Source organism: Poecilia mexicana, unplaced genomic scaffold (genome assembly GCF_051168715.1).
Source record: "Poecilia mexicana isolate PSO_F unplaced genomic scaffold, ASM5116871v1 scaffold_13, whole genome shotgun sequence".
Taxonomy (NCBI): Eukaryota; Metazoa; Chordata; class Actinopteri; order Cyprinodontiformes; family Poeciliidae; genus Poecilia; species Poecilia mexicana.
In genome coordinates, this window is record NW_028263382.1 from 27,357,792 (window position 1) to 27,380,337 (window position 22,546).

General features: G+C 40.9%; 1 protein-coding gene across 2 annotated transcripts; it reads right to left on the reverse strand.

Moving 5' to 3' along the window:
- Window positions 1-20: 20 nt before the first annotated feature.
- Window positions 21-22,218, reverse strand: itpkcb (inositol-trisphosphate 3-kinase Cb). Of its 2 annotated transcripts, none has more exons than XM_015009550.2 (8): window positions 22,048-22,218; window positions 16,554-17,837; window positions 5,454-5,553; window positions 4,859-5,072; window positions 4,204-4,408; window positions 2,569-2,673; window positions 1,898-1,969; window positions 21-1,812 (listed from the first exon to the last, which is right to left on the reverse strand). In XM_015009550.2, the coding sequence occupies exons 2-8, from the start codon at window positions 17,670-17,672 to the stop codon at window positions 1,573-1,575; spliced, it is 2,055 nt and encodes a 684-aa protein (XP_014865036.2). In that variant the 5' UTR covers window positions 17,673-17,837; window positions 22,048-22,218; the 3' UTR covers window positions 21-1,572. The 2 variants fall into 2 exon arrangements, with proteins under 2 accessions (XP_014865036.2, XP_014865037.2); XM_015009551.2 differs by having other exon boundaries at window positions 2,569-2,670; window positions 22,048-22,216.
- Window positions 22,219-22,546: the final 328 nt, after the last annotated feature.

Genomic DNA, 22,546 nt, shown 5'->3' on the forward strand with positions numbered 1-22,546 from the left:
TCTGATGGAAAAAAAAAGTCTTTTTTGTAGATCTTATTTTCAGTTTATTGCAATCCGTAATGTGGACAAAGCAGGGATTAACAATTTCCATTAGCCTTTAAGACCTTTAAGAAAACAAAACATAAAAAAAACACGGTTTATATCCAGTTTTCTTTCTTGGAAAGTAGCACCCAGTTTGAGAACCTGATTATTTCCCCACATCACAGAGAATTTGTGGGCTAGTAATACTTTGTAAACATTTAATACTACATTTCCACCCGGTGTGATTACTATTTAGAGATGAAAATGATTATTTTATTTTCATTGGGTCAGATTTATGCAGTGCCAAAGTAAATTTGTGTACCAACTTTAAAAATTGCACGCGGACCCTCTAGAAGAGCTGCCGGACACCGATCAATTTCCAAAACATTATTATTATTAGCACTGCTATGGTATCTAACAGCGTTGTTTCTACGTAAACATGCCAAATACTAGCATCAGACGCTACACCATCCAGTTTAGTGTACCAAAAGGTCATCTCATTTCAATAATTCTTTAACCTGAACTGGACAAAGATTTTCCAGTCTTTTGTTCTAATGAAGCCTCTTGAAAGCTCCAACACATCAATCTCACCTCGAGTTAAATTTCACCATTTATACCACCAGTTTGTTGTAAAATCCCCAAAGCAAAGCTGATTAGAGGAAATCTAATTCATGTTCAGCTGTAAACCACACACACACACGCACACACACACACACACACACACACACACACACACAGAGGCACTGCTTGTTTTGTTCGATGGCTTTTTGAGGATCCACAGTGCAACAATTTCCAAAGAGGCGTAGCTTGGCCAAGCTGCTTACCGTACATTAAGAATAAAAGAAAAAAAAATAATAAGTCACTGCATTGTGTCATACAAAAACTACTGGATAAAACCATTTCTAAAAAAGGCAAAACTTTTAAGATTAGATACAAGTCAGTTTATACTTGGGTGAACTCTGTGGAGAGAGTCCTTTGCACTGGAATGATCAATTATAAAAAAAAAGGTGTTAGGCACAGGAACTTTTCAAATATTAAGAAGGTTATCCCAAGGCCCAAAAACAAAAAGATTAAATTAAGCTATTTACATACTGAGTTAGTTAACACTTGGTCTCGCCAGTGTTTTAGTGTTGCTGTGTGCTTAAACATAAAAAGTGGTCCATCAATAAAAAAAAAACAAAGATCTTGCCAACACAGAGTACTTTGGGTTCTGCAGAGTCAGGTTCATGGATGCAAGAAGATTTGCTGTGTGCAACAACATCCAGCAGAGGGGGCTGCTGAGGAGGGGATGAGCACTAGTGTGTCTTGGTGAGCAGGTTGAGAGGTCAATTAGTTTGTAGCATTGAATTCTCAGATAATAAGTCAGCGTGAGAATATTTAGATATTTAGTCTTGTACGTTTCACAACCTTCTGCTCAGAAGCTCTTAATAATGCATATCAACAGTCTTTTAGACATGTTCCACTTCGTCCTCCTGAAGTTTCCTCTTATCCCGAGTGGATTAAGACACTTTGATGATGGCGAACAAAGATTTCAACCGGCGGCCAGTCGCGTCACGCCTCCTCCGAGTTTTGATCTCCGTCGCAAGGCGTCTGAGGCAGCATGCTGCCGAAGATGTCGATGAGGTTGTCCATCCCCCACAGGTAGCCGTCCTCCCTGTTGCCCTCCACCCAGGGCGTCCTGTGGTCCAGCGTCATGGAGGGCGGCAGAGGAACCGTCTTGCCGAAGTCGATCATCCAGACGCTGGCCTTTCCGGATGCGTCGTGCACGAACAGAAGAGAGCTGCCCACGACCTGCGACAGAGAGAGGGGTGAGGAGGAGGCGCCGCGGGCGGACAGGAAGTGGAAACGGGGCTCAGAGAGGAAAGCAGGTCCTCACCTCATGGGTCCTGAAGAAGTCCGACTTCTCGAGAACGGAGCGCAGCTCTTCCAGACGCTTCAGGTAACTTTTCTACAAAAGCAGTGGAGGGAATCAGAATGTGAGAACAAAAACAGGAAATGACACCTTTTTCTTTTTCCTGTTAGACGCAGTCTGGAGCGTCACCTACTTCTAATAAACGTGTCTGAGTAGGGGTTGTTGTTTGGACAGTAAACATGAAGCAAAGAGCAGTGTGTTTAAAGTCAGCATAAAGACTGGAGCCATGGGCAACTCGTTTGATTGGCCAACACCTGCAGCGACTCACCTGCAGACCAAACAGATTTTCTAGAGTAGCTGAAGCCCCGCCCAGAGACTGGGGGGTAACATTTACTGATTTAATTCACCACATGTTGCCCTATCAGTAAATAAAGTTATTTTAGTTTATTAACAATATGAATTAAAAGTATTATCTCTTAAATAGATTGTATATTTCTTTAAAATTGTAATTAAGTGAGATACTGAAGTAATCACTGATCATTTTATTATTAAGTCATTCTTGGCAGAAACTCATTGATTTTTTTTTAAGTCACTTTCTATTAAAAACTATTTTAAAATGTTTTTTGGGGGTTTTTTTTGTGGTTGTTTAGTTTGTTTTTATTTCTCCTGAATAATCAATTTCTGGGGTTTCATACCAGGATCTGAACGTTGCCGTCAACAAAATCCTCGAAGGCCTTCACCACCTGCTCTCTCTGCTTCGTCTTCTTGAAGCTGGTGTTGCACGATCCGTCACCTTTCTGCTGGAGGAGAGAAAAAATAAATCAAATTACTTTTTGTTTCTGAGATTTGTCCAAGTTGTACAATGCTACATTTTAGACCTACTACGACCACAATTATTTAAAATCTGAAACCTTTTGCATAACCTTTTGGAAAAACTTCTTAATGTTTTTGATACATACTGGAAGAACTAGGTTTTCAAAATAAAAAAAAAAACAAAAAACAAAAGAGGGTGCATATAGTTACTCTATTGGATGTTAATATTTGTGGAGAATTAAGGACACAATTTATAGAAAAATGAATTAAAAATTACTGGTACTTTTGTTGATATGCTGTTGCAGAACAATTACAATTATTCCATTTAAGAACTAAAAAATGCATTATGTTTATATCTAAACACTTCAAAATTAAATTAAGCAAAAGTTACTAAAAGAGCCACTTTGCAAACCCTTGTCTTAGGAAAATGATCATTGTATGAAATATGTTAAGCATATTTGTATTCAGATTATACATCAGACTACTCCAGGTGTACAAATGTGCTGTATGCCTTCTGAAGCATTTTAAAAAGTTAAAATAGATTTTCATGACGAGGGTGCATTTGGCGTCGCGAAAGAATATGCAGGCGTTTTGTTTAGTGGTATTAATAACCAATTGCACAACACAAAAGAGTACATTCAAAATCGAGATTCTTCTCGAAGGAGTGTCCCATTTTTATGAGGAATATGTTAAGCTCTTCCTGAATACGGTGCAGAGAGGAGGGGATGCTAGCTGTTGGGATATCCATAAGAAATGGGCGACAGAGACGGGAAAGCCCAGTTTGGTTGGTTTTAAGTGTTTCGCATGAAAAGACAAAAACGCTGAAGGATGGCCTGAGGCCCATGACGCTGTCCTGGCAAGTTTCGCCCAGCATCGTTCTTGTCATCAGCCAACAGTACAGACTTCACGTTGCCTCGTTTGACACTGCTCTACCGATTTAGATTCTGCCGAATTTACCGGAAAAATCAATGCAGAAAGGTGACAAAATGAAAAAGTCACCGCAGCAAAATCTGAGTGTGGTTTTATTCTTTGTTTCTCTATTTTTCGCTCCGACTCCAGCACCTCCAGGTGTTTGGTTTATTGTCAGATGATTTGCTGAAGCAGCAGCTGAACATGATTAAACGCTACAACTATGACCTTTAAGTTGGCTATAAATACCGGTCTGACCGGGAAAAAAAAAAAGGAAAAAACAAAAAAAAAAACTCCACTGCAAGCATTTTCATTTGTCTTTGAGGTATGCAAATAAAGCATTATTGGCTTTAGATGAGCAGGATCGGATTTATTTATTTTTTTTACTCAAGAGAACAAACAGTCCTCTGTACAGCTGCGTGTCTAAACACCATTTGCCATTCCCACTGCAGTTCGTCTCGTCGAGAAGAAATCCACTCCCACTCTTTGTTTACTTCTTGTAAAAACATGCCGGGCTAGTTATTGCTCATCGCCCCCTAGTAGCTCTGACGCCGGCAGTCAGACACGTTAGTGCCGACGGTCGGCCGTTCGGAGAAGACGAGGCTGACCTTAATGCCCTCGATGCGGAAGCCGAGCGTGGCGGTGGAGCTCAGCGTCTCCCTCCACCTCATGTAGCGAGGCTTCAGGACGCCCTGCTGAGCGCGCTCCTCTTCGGTGGGGGCCGCCGGGTCCACGGAGATCATCTTCTCGTACATGTCTCGTCGCAGACGTTGGCACTCCTTCGCTTTTATCAGCTCCTCCTCCAAGCAGGTCCTGAAATCGGAAGGATTACTCGGTTAAATCGGCTCGCTGTGTTGACTTCTTTTGTATTTCTTGGTGCCACGTTTTTTTTTGTTTCCAATCTAGTGTGTTTTACGCAAAAAAAAAAAAATAGCTGATTTAAGTGTATGTTCATAAATGATGTGGTGTTTTATTAGCATATTGTTGGATTTCTAGTCATTGAAGCTACACTGAAATATTTAAAAATCACCATCCGGCCGTCTGCTGCACATTTTAATCCAACAATACATCAATTTGTACTTGCAAATGTGCAGTCCTAACCTATTAATGTTCTCTAGTTTGAATAAGTAAAAGATTCTTTTTCTTATTTTTGCCAGTTTTCAGACAGGGCATGAAAACTGGCTCTGGCCCAGGGGCCCTTCTTCTTCTAAATCTGGCCCCGTCTGCAGTCAACGGGGGGCGATGTGGAAACATTTCCCTCACCTGCTGCCCATCTTGCAGTCCATGATGGAAGGCATGTCGAAGTCAGTCAGCAGGTCGTCCATGATGTTGAAGTCCTGCTCGTCCTTCTGCAGCACGCCGTAATACCCGGGGACGTAGGGACGCAGGACGTCCTTCATGAGCTGCTCCAGACACTGCTGCTCACACTCGCAGTAGCGCTTCAGCAGACGGCCGCCATCTCCGGCCGTGAAGCTGCCTTCAGCAGATAAAAACACTGATTAAAAGGAGCAGTTTGATATTTCGAGTTATGAACATGTCTGTTTTTTTTTTTGTTGTTGTTTTTTTAAAGAGAAGATTGACACCACTTTGTTTTACTTCTTAATAGTGTTAACTAGTGTTAAAAGAAAGTCCGCGTGTCGATTAAACAGAGAAATCAGCAGCAGAGAGGTTGCTTGGTTGGTTTTTGTCACCTTTGGACACAGACACGCGAGCTGCTTGCCCCGTTTCAAGTTTTTTTTTCCTGTTTTTCCATGTTGGGCTGAACGGACCGGGTGTAGATTTATTTACCAAACAGACACGGCGGAGGTTTCAATCTTATCTTCCAGCTTTAGGCAATAAGCGTGATAAAAATGCATACCTGTGTGGCCAGCTAGCTGCACCCACGAGTGACGGGGCTTTAGCGTAAAGGCTAAAGGAGAAAAGTGAACCATGCTCTTCAACTTGCTCCAGGATTTACTCTGTAAACAGAAAAAGAAACATTTCCATCCTCGTTAAAAAAAACAAAAAGAGTGGAAAAAGAGGAACAAAAACAACAAATCTGAGACCCTGATTGATCTGCGGATCCGTTTTAGTGGTCTCACAAAGCACCGAGGGAAGTCCAGGCCACAAGAGTGATTACTGATTAAAGGAAAACACACCCTGTTCTCCACACAAACACACACACACACACACACATCAGCAGACATTGGACAGGCTCTCCCCTTTAAACCAAGGCCAGGTGCACAACATACTTGACAAAGCCCATTCATAAAACATTTACCAAAGCCACCGGTGGCTTGTCGTAAAACAGAACCTCACTGTCTGAAAGTGTGTGACAGTGTGTGTGTGTGTGTGTGTGAAAGCAGCGGTTATCTGTGTTGGGAAAGCTGAAATCGAGGACAGTGTGCAACAGGAGCGTTGACGCAAGTCGTTTGAGGAGAACCAGACGTGCATTGATTAGAGCAAGAGTGTGTGTGTGTGTGTGTGTGTGAGAAAGCACAACAAGTAAGACGGTTTCTAACAGGAACATGCTATTCGGTGTGTTACACAAACTGAGCAAATATTTCACGGGCTAACGACGAGCGTCAGAGTGTGATTAAGCGTAAACCGAATCTCTGTCCTGTTTTTTTTTTAGGACATCAAACTACTGAGTCAGCTCAGGTGAGCAGTAAACTGCAGCTACAGTAAGCTGTAATCATAAAACAGTTTTGTTGTTTTTTTATTACAGGTTGGTTGGAGTGAATAGCTGGTCCTGTCTGCGTCTGCATTCTTTCACCAGCTGCTTCACTGAAACCGTCACAGTTTAAAAACGCAAACAGAACAGCAACTACAGGCTGAGTTATTCGAGTTTATGCAATTTGTGTATAATAGTTTGGGAGCTCCAATAAATATTCATTTCAAACCAGTTGGTATCATTCAGGGAGGAAAAACAGAATCTGCTAAGCTGAAGATCAGCACTACTAAATGCCTTTGTGATGTGCCTGATTCAGTTTTGTCTACAGTATTAAACAAATAAGGTTTTATGCAAGATGAAAACATGAGGTGAATGAAGGCTAAGAGTGGAAAAAAGTAAATTTTTACGATCTGCAACCAAAGATTTTAGTGAAAAAAAGAATTTAAAAAAATTCTTAAAACAAAACGAAAATACACTACTAATTAAAACAAGCAAAAATTTATATGTAAATACATATAACTATAAAACTACAGATGTTTTTCAACACTCAAGGCTTTCCTCAGATTTTATAACGTCCTGAATATTTTTGAATGACCAACATGTTCAAAATAAACAGGCTGAATAATAATTGGGCCTCATCACCTGCAGGTTTAAAAAAAAAAAGAAAAAAGAACTGTATAAAATATTGCTAAATTAGCTTCACGATTGAGGTACTTCAATGCTTTTTGACACCTGGACTAAAGTACTTCTGCACCATTTTGACATCTGAAGCACTTAGACTTGTAATTAGGGCTTAAGGGTCTGATAGTAAATGCAAATTGTTGAAAGCAATGTTTGTGTATGTTAGTAGCTTTATTTAGGAGGTTTATTTACATTGCTTTGTCTAGAGTTAAAGTTGTAAAATGTGATTTCTTAATTAGCATTCATTCAGCCATAAACAAATTTTTAAAAAATAGGGTAAAATGATAAAATTACGATGTGATTAGGTAAATTAAACATGAGGGCGGCAATTTCTATTAAAAAAATAAATAAACACAAAACCACTTTACTCAGATTTACCAGATTTTTGTCACTTAGAAATATGGAAGAAGGAACAAAGTCTGGAAAAATGAAACACTTGCATCAGACTCTCTGTCTGGTGTTAAACACCATCAAGATTTTCACCAGGACTGCAGACTGAGGTGAGAATGACTCACATGGCAGCACAGTTGCAGCACAACGTTGCTGCAGCCTGCGTCAACTTTAGTGTCAAAAACCAGTGATGAAACTGTCCATGTGCTGAATTTAACATGACAGAAATTCCTTTTTCTTGTGAAAACCCGTTTCACTAATCCAACCACAAACCGTACATCTGGCCGGCACGAGCACAGAGAGAGAAAAGCGACTAAAAAGGAGATGATATCTTGTACTGTAAAAGGGGCCGAGTAGTGTCTGTAAATATACTTCATTTCTTATAAGCAGCACATCTGAAAATACCTGATTATTCCTCAATATTTGCTTCTTTTTGGTCTACACTCCGTTTTTTTTTTTTGTTTTTTGTTGTTTTTTTTTAAGCTGCTGGCCTCTTCCAAAAAAATAAATAAATAAACTTTTCAGGAAATGGAAAACAACTCCTGCTTCTAAATGTAAAATTCATTTGGTGAAAGTTACATGGCCGTTTTAAAACTTTGTACAGGAAATGTATCAATGAACCGAGGTGAAGGGTCGTCGACGGGGCCGACTTTCACAAGAAAACCAAGACGACCGAAGGAGGGAGAAGAAGAAGTTTGTGAAGTTCGTTTTAGTCGCAAGCACAACATTTTATTCAAGCTTATTAGAAATCTTAACGCAACTTCCCCACATGTGAGCACGCAAAGATGAGGCATAACATTATGACCTCCCATGTCTGCAGCCAAGTCGCTCTCTGCATATGCATCGATAAACCCGGGCATGACCCCGGGACCGGTTCTGCTCCTACCTTGATAAAAACAGAGAACCGCAGACGAAGAAAACGACAAGAGCTGCAGTTTTCAACATGGTTTCACACAGTCGTCAAACAGGATTCATAACTTTTATCAGCGTCAAGGTTTTTTATCTTAAGGCTTCAGTCATAAGATTTAAAAAAAAGAAACTAAGCAAACAAACTCCAGAGCAACCGAGTCTCCTTATTTGGTCACCTTTACCTTAACGCCTTAATCAGACACGTCCAACTAGTCAGGCGAGATTCCCTGTATGCCAAATGTCTGTAAGGACGACAAGATGGACAAGCAGATGTTCATGATGTTCTGCTGAAGTTTTGTTTGTCCTTTTGGTTTCTGTAGGTAACAGGATTGCAAACAACTTAAGGCACATCTAATCTAGGGAAACATTTAGTTCCGACCTTCTTTGCCATTTACATTTATATTGTGACATTTTTAAGCATGTGTGTACATTTAAAACTGGGATGGGTTTTAAAGCTGCGGTATATAAAACTTTTACATAAATATGTGTCAGTTCAATCTGCCACCATGTCGTGACAGCGTTAAGATAAGACGGATAATCTGCGGAAAGATCGAATTCCTCCACTTCCTCCCCGAGCTGCTATGGGCAACTAAAAAAAAAAGAATGCACTGCTCCCGTTTAAAAGCAAACAATAGTGCTGTGAATCAACTTTGTGTATGTGCTGCTAAATTTGCTAATGGCAGGGAAAACAGGAAAACAGTTTATCCGCCAGTGGCTAAGCTAAACTAGCCTTAGCATTGACAGCAGGTTTTCGTTGTGAACTAGCTGTAGCGCAGCCGAGGGAAATGGGGAGAAGATGTGAGCAGCGTGTACACCAGGGTGATTTACAGCGATAAGATCTTCTGATTGGTTGTTTCTGACAGAGGTGTGTGTTTTTTTCAGATGACAGCAGGTCCATAGCGGAAAGGCAGAGGAACTGGATTTTTTCACAGATTATCTATCTCATCTGATACCATCACAACATAGAGATAGTTTTAACAAATGTGTGAAAAATAAACTTTTTTTTTTTTTGAAAAGGTTACAAACTGCAGCACTGTGGTTATTCCACACAAATATTTGTCTTAGTAACAAGCCAAATTTAACCTGCAGAGGTGGCATCTATAAATACAAACTGTGTTTACACATCAGATCTGCACTCAGTCCAGTTTTGCTGCCTTTCGCCTCTATTAGCAGAACGTGGATTGACCTGAGGAAGGCCTCCGAGGCGGGTGGAAGGTGAAGCTCTGGCCTCTCCTCTTGCATTTCAGAGACTCTAATTGCTTCAAAGTAGAGCTCGACGTGCTCTGCTGTGATGTCGGATGCACTTTGGTAAATTAACCGGCGGCGACGAAAACGCTGCCCTGACAGACGACGGGCAGCGACGTTTAAAGGACGTCGCAATAAATGTTTGCAGTTATGCTCTGTTGGAGGCACCAAGCTCAGCCGCATCTCCATCCCACACGCCTTTTCAACGCCGAGGTCACATTTCGCTCCGCTCAGTCAGCCCTCCGCCGTCTCGGCTTTCCCTTTTATGCCACTCGTGACGCCCAGCGCGCAGCTCCGTTTCCTGATTCTTTGTCCTCGGCGCCTCCAGCTGACTTCCAAGAGCTCTGATGTCGACAAAATGTTCACTTCCCGCAAACTTCCCCTTTCTTTCTAAAAGTTATTGTTATTTAACATTAATCTAACTCAAATGAAGTCCCCCCCACCTGCCTGCTGTTTTTCTATGCTTTGACTCATTTAACTGACTTACTGAAATAAGCTTTAATTTACTGAGCAAAGAGTCCCACGGACAACAATGGCCTTCTAAAATATTTATTAATAAAAAAAACATATAGGCACTTTAACGTCACATTTAAAGTACCCTAGCAAACCGCTATAAAATCTCCTGACTTTGGCAATTTGCCCATGGAAATTGTCAAAGTCAGTCATTTCTTTTGCATAATTACTGACTGTATCTCTAACCAAAAGTATGACGGGTATGCTCTTCCTGCTGTCTAGCTGCAGGCTTGTGATACACACAGTTTACAAATAGCTAAACAATCTGTTGAATGCCACAGACATTCATCTACAGGACACTTATGTACCAATCAAACCCGTCACCTGTGATGTAATCTACTCTCACAAACATGGAACATGGCCACACACTTTCAGAAGCAACGCTGGATTTTATCTACGTTTATTTTTTTGCATTCTAGATCCATTTCCTACCTGGTGGACGGAGCACAGGTTGAGGAGGAGGCAGACGCTGGCGAAGATGCGAGCCACTCCGGAGGCGAAGCGAGAACGCAGCCGACACGCCCAGTTCTGCGCCGTCGCTACACCATCAAGCGGCACCATTAACTCCCCTGCCTTCCTGACGCTCTGAGAGCCCCGCCGCCGGTCACTGAAAGCCCACTTTCACCAAATGGGTTCTCGGTTTCACGCTAATGTGCTGCCTCAGTCGGGATGTTAAATGTTGCATGGCGATCAGACTTGGCTCGCTCTGATGACTCCTCGTTTCCTACAGCCACTTTAGGACGTCCCAATTCACAATGTGTCCGGTTTCAACATTTTTTTTTTGTTTTGTTTTGTTTTTAAGACACCCTTCCTTTGCTTTCTTAACGCTTGAATCTCTATTGCGTCTGACCCGCAGCTAAAACCTCACGCTCTCTCAGCCGCCGGTTTTCTTGAACTGATCATTTTTGTTTCAAAACTTTCATCCTGTCCAACTGAAGGCACAACGCTGCACACAATGCGCTGTCCTCTTCCGTCCTCTTATCCTCTAATCCCCGGTGGCTGAGCCAATCTCCTGACGGATACATGACAGACATGACAGCGTGGGGGCAGGGCCCTCTCCCGGCGATCCCTGTGCTTCTCTTTTGTCTACATGGCGGGTTTCTTCACCAAAGCATGGAGGTGCGTGTGTGTACAGAGACAAAGAACCTGTCAGGCAACTATCATGAGCTACAGGAGGGACAGGTACTGTTAGCTTTCCCTTCTCAAAGCGTTTCTAAACCACATCCCCCTTCCCTCGACTTCAAATCTTCAGACTTGGAGCAGCTCGGCCGGGTTTCAGTGGCTGCACAAACATGATCAGAGTGTGAAATTAAATGAGATATTATGAAGTGTTAAAATGTACTTAATTTTGAAAAAAACAACACCACCGCCGGCTCCTGCCTGTCTGGCTGCGAAGCTGACCACTGAGCTGCTCTCAGGAGTGAAGGAAAACTAGAGATGACCAGTCCGAAGTAGAGGAAGAGAAAAAGGCAAAGAAAGTCACCTAAGGTTAAGATGAAGGCGTTTTCAGTTCAAGCCTCTGAAAGCAACCCCAGTGATAACTTATGTTGCATTTTGAACAACAGTAATGTAGCTAACTAATGTAGTTTGGCTTCCCTGTGTAATTTAAATTTAAAATCGATCCAGAGGAAACCCTGTAAGCGAAGCAGCAACCTGGAGTCGTCTCTAACGTGTCTGGCTTAGAGATGTTGGACCTCATCACCAACATCAGATCTGTCCAGGTCACTGAGACTGTAACATATACATTTTCATTTTTCTATTATTTTTCTGTAAAATGTTACAACCTGTCATTTTAAAGAGCATCTCCATTGTTTTCTGAGCTACAAAAACCTCTAAAAATGCATCACCGTCGATGAAATGATTCAGTTTTAAAGGCTGCTGATTCATCAGCTTTTCCACCGAATGCCCGTGTGTTTTAGATGTGACACAATCTTTCTTGGAACCTGGAAACTTTGTGATTGGAGGCGAGAAGTCCCACGGAAAGTCACAAACTAATCATCGTTTTCTCTGGATGTCTGGAGCGTATAGTAACGCACTGATCATACAGAGAGAATTTTATACTGATCCCTGGAGGTGTGGGATTAAGGAGCAGATTATTAACTGCTATCATTATATTAATAGAAATAATATACAAGCACAAGGTCACTGAAATGAGCAACTTGTACAGCAAATGAAGGACAATCTTAAGACTGTGTGCAATAGTTAATTATCACAATTTTTTCACCCCGATTATGGTTTTCTGTTTGTTTATTGAATATGAAAGCATTAAATGCTTTACATTCAATTATTTATTGGTTTGATTCGAATTGCAAAATCTGAAGAGGTGGGATGTCATTTTAGCATCGACTTCTCCTACTTGATTCTACCAAATATTGTAGTTTTCTTAATAGATTTTAAATCAAACAAATTCTAAAGAATATGATAAAGCTATATTTTCATCAAATAAGTGCTTCATTAAAAAAAAAAACAAAGTGTGTGAGAAAATCTATTTTACATCAAGGAATTAGTACACTGTTTTTAATCGCTTTACAGACTAGTCACAATATCTCTTTGAGTTGCGTCACTGTTACATTCTAGTAAAGATATCGCATTTAAATAGTCAAACCAGTTTAGATAAGACGTCCTAAATGACTGACCCACAAACTGAAGCAACCTGCTGTCCAACATCAGATCTGTCCAGGTCATTGAGACTGCAACATATAAATTGTCTTTTTTTTTAATTATTATTTTTCTGTAAAATGTTACAACCTGTCATTTTAAAGAGCATCTCCATTGTTTTCTGAACAACCACTTAACCTGTTCTGTATGAATATTTAACTTTTCCACCGTCTCTCAAACCCAGTCTGCCCATTCTTCTCTGATTAGAATAATGTCCATATTTAATTGGTTGCCAAAGGAGTGAGCATCGAGTTGCTTTTTATGACTTCGCAGCATGGATTTTGTGTAGAACAGCTGTGGGAGTGCTGCGTGGGACAGACAAAGTCTGCAGCGTGGCTCATGACTTAAACAGCATAAATAGGAATAATCAGCGTGTGTAGGCTACACGTTCCAGGCTTCACTGCGTTTTTTTTTTTTGTTTTTTTTTTGTCCTTTGTGAGCTTACGTTGATTTTCCTCTTATTTTTTTCTGCTCTACCGCTTGATGTGCCTCATGTTGAACCAGCGGAAAATACTAAAACTTTTGTTAAGAGCCACTTTCAGGGAGAACAAACCACTGTCCCGTACTGGAATAATCTGAAAACAATATACAATGGCACACTTATTGTTGGGATGATTAAACATAGGAATTAGCTTCTCATTGCATTCAAATGTCATGGACAGAGTAGAGACTGTCTGTGAAAAAAAAAACACAACAAGTCAAGGAGGGGGGGAAAAAAAGAGAAAAGAACCATATATGGTAAAGACGTTGCCTAGCAACCGGCTCAGCCTTCAGCCCAATTTTCCATGACACACACACACACGCAACTCTGAACGCAAGACAGCATAGCTGCAAGTGAGAGTGAGCCGTTATCCTCGTACGTCACAAGGAAAGCGACATGCAAGACGTAAGGTTTGGCTGGGAGTTTGAAGGCGAGCCATTAAAGCAGCAAACACACACACACACACACACACACACACACACACACACACACACACACACACACACACCCTGTGTGGAGTCACTCCAGAGAACAACGGTGCTTTAACGTAGCTGTAGCAGAAAGAAACCGGGGCCCGTCTGCAGCCGCACTTATCACAAACCGCAAGCCAGAATCATCCTGTTTGTTTCGACAGCGAGACTGCAGCTCCTTCGGTCGCTCACTTCCTGGTTTTAAGCGATTTAAACCCCTGGAAATTACGCCCATAGCTGGTCGTGAGCTAAAATGACTGAAACGTGTAGAGATTTGAATTTCACCCGATGTTCCTGTTACTTTACTCCAAGTAGCTGACTCAAATTACTGTCTCAATGAGGCAGCAGAGACTCATCACAACAGGTGATTTCAGACTAATCACTGTGTACTTTTCAGAGTTCAGTAAATGCTGAAAGTTTTTACCACACAGAAATAAGATTAGTCATTTTAAAAATGTTTATGCAAAAAAACTATTATTAGAACTAGCCAGAATGGTCTCCAAATCTTCAGTAAAAATTCCACATTTTTAGTTTTGATGTAAAACTAGTAAAGTACATAAAAATAATATAAATTTATTACCTCAGCTCCCTGTTTTTGTTTAAAACACAGGGAAGCCAAAAATACATGTGTAAAAATCATCAGCTAAACGATATAGTAAGAGAATTAGCTTTTCTTTTAAGCGAGAGAAAAAAATGCCACCAGCTGACAGACAGTGTGCAGCAACAGGTGGGGGAAGGGCCCAAATATGCAGAGAAAACTTTGGAGCTTTTCTCTTTGCGTGTCAATAAATAGACTTCAGGCTTCATGTTCATTTTAAACACATTATGGTAAGCTAGGTAAGCATTTCTTGTTGCAAATATGCGAGACATTTTATTTTGCCACTTTGTCGTCTCTTTCGTTGCAATTTCTAAAAAAAAAAAAAAAAAAAAAAAAAAAACAAAACAAAGAAAAATAACTATTAGAGACAAAAACCTCTGAGTTAATTTGGATTTTTTTTTTTTTTTATAGACCAGGTGTTTCCCATCGAGTCTTGTTTTTAATTGTGAATCTGTTTTACAGTGAAACAGCAACCACAAACATAAAACTCTCAAATTATTTTGAGTTATCGTCATTCATCTCTTTTCAAAGAAAAGAATACCAGTCATTGTGTGACAATGACTGCAGGTTATTTAATGAAGTAAGTGTTACTTCTACCACAACGCAGCACGAACAGCACCTTTTAACCACATGAAAATGCCTGGATAATCAAAATTCCTGTGGCTACAGGAAAAGGAGCGCAGAGATGCCATTGCTAACAGAGACATCCTGTTTGCATAGCATTCCTAACACTTCTAATTAACGGAGCATCAAAGCTTCCAGGCGTCAGGGGACAAAACAAAACAAACAAAAAAACGATTCCTTGATGGAAACTTTAATCTTTGAAAGAGAGCCAACAATAAGTCACTGTTCTTTTATTCTGTCCTTGATAGATTGAGCAAATTTTAAAATGTGCCGCCTGTGAGAATAAACGGCCTCAGAGCTGAGCCTATCGAAACTAAGTGACCCTGAGGCGCTGTTCAAGAATACAAGAGGTGGGGGGTTGGAAACGAGAGCCGACTTCCTCCCATCTGAGTCAAACGTTTTACAGTCATCTGTTGTCGTCTCAGCATCATGAGTCAAGCAGTTTAACTACTGAAAAACAGAGACGAACGACGTTAACCCACCTTTGTTTATTGCTCCATTTAATTTTTAACCGAATGCCAACACAGATCCCATGAAAGGCAAGCTGCTGAGTAACGAACGCATTGTTTTTATCAGCACTTAAAAATATTGAACCCTACACTATAAAAAAAAAAAAATCACTTTGTACGGTAGTAAAATTATTCATATTTCAATGAGGTGTAGTTTGTAAATATAAAGTTTAACAGGAGGTCAAATTAAGACCTAGCCTACACACATTGATGTAGAAATTAACGTTTATGTAGCTAATCGTCATTATTTGTTAAAAGTATTAACAGTTTGGGTAAAAACAGTCAAGTAAAGTTGGTATACGTTAATGTTTTGTGTTATCGATAAATATTTAAGGTTATTTAAATATTAAATAACCTTGTCATAAGGTCTTAGCTTATGACAAACTAAGACCTGTCATAAGACTTGTTGGGGAAGTCCGAGTCAATCAAAGCAAGAGTTTGTCATTGCTAGCTTAGCGCCGTTGCTAACGCTAACAGCAAACTAGCTATGAAGTTGAACTTATTAAACCTCAAGCTGTTTTTGTGCATGAGCAATAAAATTTCTACATCTCACCTTAAAAACAAAAGTCTTATTCATATTCAGTTAATGTTTTACACTTTAATCAGGCATACATCCCTTTTGTTTTGTTATTTTTCCACCATAGGTTAAAACAGGTGAGCGAAATCATCTTCACGATTAGTTAGCATCAAACTAATTCAGTCAAATAAGTACATTATAAAAACTTAAATCAACATGTATTTAAATGGAGCGTAAAGCAGGATAATTGTACTGGTTGGATTAAACCAGAGTCCTTTATCCTCTATCAGGGCAGGATCTAGACCTTGACATGAACTGTTTGTACATCCCTGACTAAGAAAGGTGTGTCCTGTTGTGAGTCGTTTCTGTACACATTGAGCAAATACTGGGAAAGTTTGGAAATCTAGGGTATCGGATGTTTTACACCAGTGCACATCCTGTTGCATCACGTACAGGATTTCTATTTGGTTTCTTTAATGGGAGAGTTGCTTGGTGTAAATAAAAACTGTCATGCTAGATGGAAAGTTGTGCAATATTTGCATTGTTTTTGGCAGTGGAAACAGTAAGACCTGTTTCTAACTTGTTTCATGCTATTAAAAGGGGGAGAAAAAGTAATAAAACGCCAACAGTAATTCGCTCCAACAACCTGATTGTTAAGCAGTGGTTTGCAGAGTGTGGTGTTGTGGGGGGGAGAAAAGAAGGACACTTACCCCTGAGCAGTCCCCTGCGCTGCACAGAGACCGGGTCGGGGACAGGCTGGACTCGATGTCGCTGCCAGTGAAGTCGTCCTCGGACTCCTCAAAGGAGGAGGCTGAGGACAGGCCTATGGAGGAGGAGGTGGACAGCTTCCTGGGGGTCCGCATCAGGGCTGGGGAGCCGCCGCAGCCGCTGTCCGAGCAGGGAGACTCGTCTTCCGCCTGGAGATCCAAACAGGAGGTCTGGTCGGTCGGCAGGGCCGTGGTGCTCTGGCAGCGGATGGGGCTGGTGTCTCTGGTTATAATCAGTTTCGGTATCGTTCCAGGAAAACTTTGCCTCGGGGGGCTTTGGCTGGTCTGCTCCGGGTGTTTTACGCTCTCGGAACCGTCCAGGCAGCCATTGTTCTGATCCCCGGCGCTGGATTCGGTTTTAGTCATTTCTCCTTTCATGCGATCGCCCAGTATCGTGAGCCCACCGCACAAATGCTGATCCGGGGGCGAGCAGGTCGAAGTCCGTTCAGCGTCCGGGTCAGAGGTGAGGAGGGGGTTCAAACTCAGACCAGTGCCGAACCCAGACACAAAGCGATTCTCGTAACTTCTCCCCACTGGCTGATGCTCCATGTCCCCGGCTGGGGGATCCGAGGCATGGTTTTCTCGCACGCCGGGGCTCGGCTCTTCGCAGCCCGAGACGCTGGTTTCACCGCTCCGCGTTTCCAAGCCTGGCGCACCAGCTGCAGTTGCTTCTCGGTTCACGGCGAGCTGGACCGCTTCGACATGACCACCGAGGCCGGACGATGCCTCGAAACAACCCGTGGCTGCTCGATACTCCCCGCTCGCCGATGCAGCCTCGTCTCGGGGCAACTTCCCTGCTCTGTGTCCGCGGCGCGCTGCTGGATCAGCGGCCTCCGTTCCGGGGCCTGAATCCTCCTCGGTCTGACTGGGGTATCGCTTCCTCCTTCCCAGACAGGACAGCACTTTGTTTCTCATTGGATTCCTGCTCAGCTGCTCGCTCCGCGGCTTCCTTTTGCTCCTAAATCTGGAGATACTGAGTCGATGAGGCGTGTCACTTGATTTCCACTTCGCCCCGCCTGTGGTGGCGGTGCTGTGCGAGAGATCAGACCGCGTTTGGCCCATCCCGCATGCCGTAGTGATACACACACACACCCTCAATGTGTAATCAAAAATATACAACTCAGTCCACAGTATTTTAGTAAGCCGTTAATCACCAATTCCATGCAATGAGATTGGAAAATCCCGAATTAGTCCACACCTTCTCATCCACGCGGTGACTGGTCAAATCTGTAAGGAAAAGATACATACATATTGTTGAATAGGCAGAAATCTGGTATCTTCATCACTATAATCAAATAATTTCACCTGAAAGGGCAAAAAATAGCAATCAAAAATCACAGGTAAGTGATAAGAAGTCCTTTTGCTCCAGAGGTTGACTTCTCATAGTATCCCAGCATATCAATGGAAAGTTGAACAGAAGGACAAAGTGTGGCTGGAAAAAATGTGAAAACCAACCATGTTAGTCGCAGCCTTGACAGGATTGCTAAGAACAGCAAATTCTAGAGATTAGTGGAGTCTTAAAGGCAGAGACTGTGACTGGAATTGGTGCCTTAAAGCCAAGGCAAACAGACATTTGGGCTACAAATGTCACATTCCTTACATTAAGCCATTTCTGAACCGGTACCAGTGTCAGAGCCATTTAATCTGAAGTGAGGAGAAGAATGACTGGATTGTTGCTTAGTGGTCTACAGTTTACATTAATAATGAAAGTACATTTGGTATTCTATTTGGAAATCAAGGTCCAGAGGCTCGTTCTTCTCTGTGCCACACTGCACTGATGCAGTGATTCAAGCAAAAAGACAGCCCTAGCAAGTATTGAGTGCATGTACAGCACTGCATATGGACATAATCTTCATTCGGGTAACATTTATGTTCTGGAAATCCTTTAAATTGGTATTGTGTAATATTCCAACTTTCTAAAAAAAAAAAAAAAACTGAACCACAATCATATAAAAGGATCAAAAATAAACTATTGAAATATATCCCTTTACATGTAATGAACATGTACAAACTACACCTTCTGAACTGAATTTTTTATTTTTGAAATTTGATTATACTGAACTTGACTCAATAATACAGTTTATATTCTTCTTCACTGCAAATCTGGAGGCCTGCAACAACTGCTAGGATAGCAGATAAATACAGCATGTTCATAGCAAAATATCATATTTGATCAAAAAAAAGAAAATGAAACGTATTCCCCCTTCTAAGCTAAATCAGTTTACTACTGCCCTCCTTTGTCTGCATACAATTCACAGCCCTTCATTCATCTACATTCATCTACAGTGGGTTTTTTTAATCTGCCAGAGCGCTCCATGTAAAATAAAAATAAAAAATTGAGACAATCCTTTATTTAAGACAGCAAGAGTTCAATAATCACCATTTAGTTTTTCTCCACTTGCCAAGATATACAACTGTAATCAAAACACTCTCAAAGTACAGACACGCCAATTAGATTGTGAAGCTAATGAGCCTGTCTGGAGTTGAAGACCGTTTGCTTTTTTGCTCCGTCTGTGACTCACCACAGAGGAATCGCCAGGCCAGTAAAGTGAACCAATATTTGCCGGTAATTAAATCAATATTTGTCATTCATTAAGCATCAGCCTGATCGAGCCAATACGGAAACTTGCTGAGCAGCACTGCGTTGGGCTTTGTAGATGGTAAGAAGTGTCAAGCAGCAGACTCTGCACATCTGGGGTAATCAAACAGCTGCAGGCAGACCCCAGAAGACAGTCAGACTGTCTCTCTATACAAGACTGCATCCATTCATGAGCAGTGAGAAACGACCAGCATGTTTCTGAGCAGGCAGCTCTGACGTCACCGTCTGCACCGACAAACCCTAGTAAACCGATGCTTCACAGCAAATGAAGGTGTGAAAGTACTTAACCCAGGTGTAAATGAAAAATCAAGACAAGCGGCTCCTCAGTATGAGCAGAAACTCATCCGCTCTTGGCTGGAATGATTTTTCACACAGCGCTGCTCGTGGAAAAAGGAAGGACCAACCAGCAGCTCTGACTGAGTCACACTTGCCAGATTAAATAAAGTCTTGAATGTCTGAACTTTGGACAGTTTGAGCTGAGAATAAAAGGACACACTGTTGCATCATGGGAATCTGTGTGTTAACTGGAACTTCCACCCGATACAGATTTATGGTTTAGGCATTTTGATGTGAGCCAGCATGTCTGATTTGATTGTGGGATTGTTAGTAATCCTGAATAATTTTTCTCTGGTGTTTTATTCAAAACATTCTGTGTCAATGGTTGTGTCATTTGTAGCCACCTTTCTCCTTTATTTTCCTAGTACTGCACTGTTGAGGAAAGTCAAAACGCACATTAGTCTTTGAATTTTGTTTTGGCGCTTCAATGTTAAGATGTAAAACAAAAGTCAACTGATCTGACTTTCATTAATTAATGTAAAATACCTAAAGTTTAATTATCCTCACTTAAAATTAAGAGTATTTCTACTTAAAAAGGTCAATTGCTTTGGTTAGTGAACATAATGTGGTTTTATTTTGCAGAATCACCACCAAACTTATAAATGCCTTCACATAACACCTCTTGTAAATGTACTCAATTTTTAAAATCTTTTCAGACTCGCATCTAAAGACAACTTAGAGACCAATTAACCTAACAGTCATGTTTTTGAAGTGTAGGAGGAAGGCAGAGTGCCTGGAGAGAACCCGCGCATGCACAGGGAGAACATGCAAACTCCATGCAGAAAGACTCCCCCCCCCCTTTTGCTTTTGATACGGGTAAACAGAGTTTAGTGCAACTGATTGCTTTCAGAGGTCATTTGTAGTTCACTTCTGTTTTCTCATCATCAACACAGATGTAGTGTGGAGGCCTCAGATGTTTGCTAGAAAACATCAGTCAACAAACTTCCTCAAAACGACCAAGGAGCAAGAAGCAGGTCGTTTTAAGGAATGATCTGCTTCTTAAATCAGGGCTAAGTTTTGAAACAAGATCCCAAACTTTGGATTACATTCAACAGTGGCAAGAAGAAAGTAAAAAAAAACAATAAATCCTAAAACATGGAGATGTCTGTATTACTATTATTATTATCATTATTGTTGCTGTGCACCACGGCAAAGGGAAAAAATAACAGAAAAACCACCAAAGAATAACTCAAAATCAGTCAGATTCTTCTTTTTCTTGCTGTCAGTTGCCATAGCAACTGACAGCAACACAGCTACTGCATCAGGATTCAACACCAACAAAAAAACAAACACACACACAAACAGCCACACTTTTCAGATTTTCATTTGTGAAATCTTTGAAACCTATCTATTGTTTTCCTGTTCTTCCAATATGTACCACTCTTTGTAGGTTTTTAAACATAGAATATATTAATATTCTACACAAAATTAATTTGATTTGGAGGTTTTTTCACAAGAAATAGAAGTGTGAATTTACAAAAAAGCTGCTCCAATAAAAAGACAAATATCCCACAAAAATGAACTATCCTGTGAATCAGACTGACTGAAGTTGGCAGCATGTGAATGTCATGCTACTGTCATTTACTGCGACAGCAGTTCTGTCACTGTGCTGTCAGCAGGAAAGCTCACAGAAAGGAAATGGGACAGGAAGCGCAACAATGGAAATACCGACTCACTGTGAAGCATGCACAACTACACTTAACTGCGATATTGTGTAATATAATTTTATTATTAATAAGCTTACAAAATGACTCAAAAAGGAAAAGGAAATGTCCTTGTTTAGGTGGGGAAGGAGGACTAAGACAACAAACCACAAGAGCTTCTCGTCTATTTCTACAAAAAATAAAATTAAATTAAATTAAAAATACTATTACCTTTCCCACTCTTCTTACAGTTGATGGTTTTTCAGGTACAGTGAGCACGCCTCCTTAATAAAGAACACCAGTCATCTTGTCGATCTGGTTTCTCTAATGGAAGATGATTAATGCCTGAGAGTCTTTTGTCATACTGAATGTACTCATGGAACCATCAACACCCACTACAACAGCGACATACCCTTAATGGGAAGTTGATTATTTTAACGCAAACACAAAACACAAAAAGAATTATGTAAGCACACAGAACGGCATAATATAGGTAAGTTCACCAACCACTTTATACTGACACTCATCTATTTGCTCGTGATACATTTACTCAGTCAACCACTCCTCTTAAGTAAAGGGCTACAGGGTGAATTATTTGTTCAAACTGCGTTTGCAGTGGCTGATGAATTTATTATCGTGCGCTTAAGTAAAACCTCAGTGTCGTTTCACAAAGCTTTAATTAGGACTTCCAGATCTACATTTTTTAAATGCCACTTTTGTTGTTTTGCCTATAAAAATAACTGGTTATTGACTGTAGATATTAATATGTCCGATCACAGACAGTACGGACCTAAAACACAAAGTAAAAGGGAGTAGATACATAAATATATATACAATTTAAAAAAACAAACAAACTTACCCGACAGACGCTCCTTTGTTGGCTCCGTGAAGCAGCTGTTAAAAAGCTGGTACTGGAAATGGAGGTTTAACTCATACAGGCAATGGTGTCAAGATGTGTTTGCGGCTTCTCTGTTCTGCGAATCACAGAGAAATACTGACGAGTGCACGGTAGTAGCATCAGCATGTGGTTATGACGAGGAGAAAAGGCACAGAGGAAGTGCTGAAGTAAACGGGGGCAGGTCTTGCTGACGCTCTGGCTCTTTAAACTCATGTCTGGAACTAGCTTGAGGTGCTGTTAACTTCACGCAAAGCTGTTTTTAAAATATAAATGTTGATTTTAAAAAATGTAATACCCTCGAAACTACCGGAACAGAAGTTAACCAAGAAAATATATTAAAACCTAAATAACAAAACAGCCTCAACTCCTCAAGAGAAATAATATTAAAACCTTAGTTAGTCACTAAGTGTTGGACTGTGCTGCCGTTAGGTGTTAATCGTTATTGGGGTTTTCTTTTTAA

What these genes read in the sequence shown, in the direction of transcription:
- itpkcb (XM_015009550.2), bottom strand. Translation starts at nt 17,672, where the DNA reads ATGGGCCAAACGCGGTCTGATCTCTCGCACAGCACCGCCACCACAGGC. An exon ending in TCCGCATCGAGGGCATTAAG is followed by an intron (nt 2,674 to 4,203) that starts GTCAGCCTCGTC and finishes TCTCTCCTCCAG; the next exon opens with CAGAAAGGTGACGGATCGTG. An exon ending in ACGGCAACGTTCAGATCCTG is followed by an intron (nt 1,970 to 2,568) that starts GTATGAAACCCC and finishes CTGCTTTTGTAG; the next exon opens with AAAAGTTACCTGAAGCGTCT.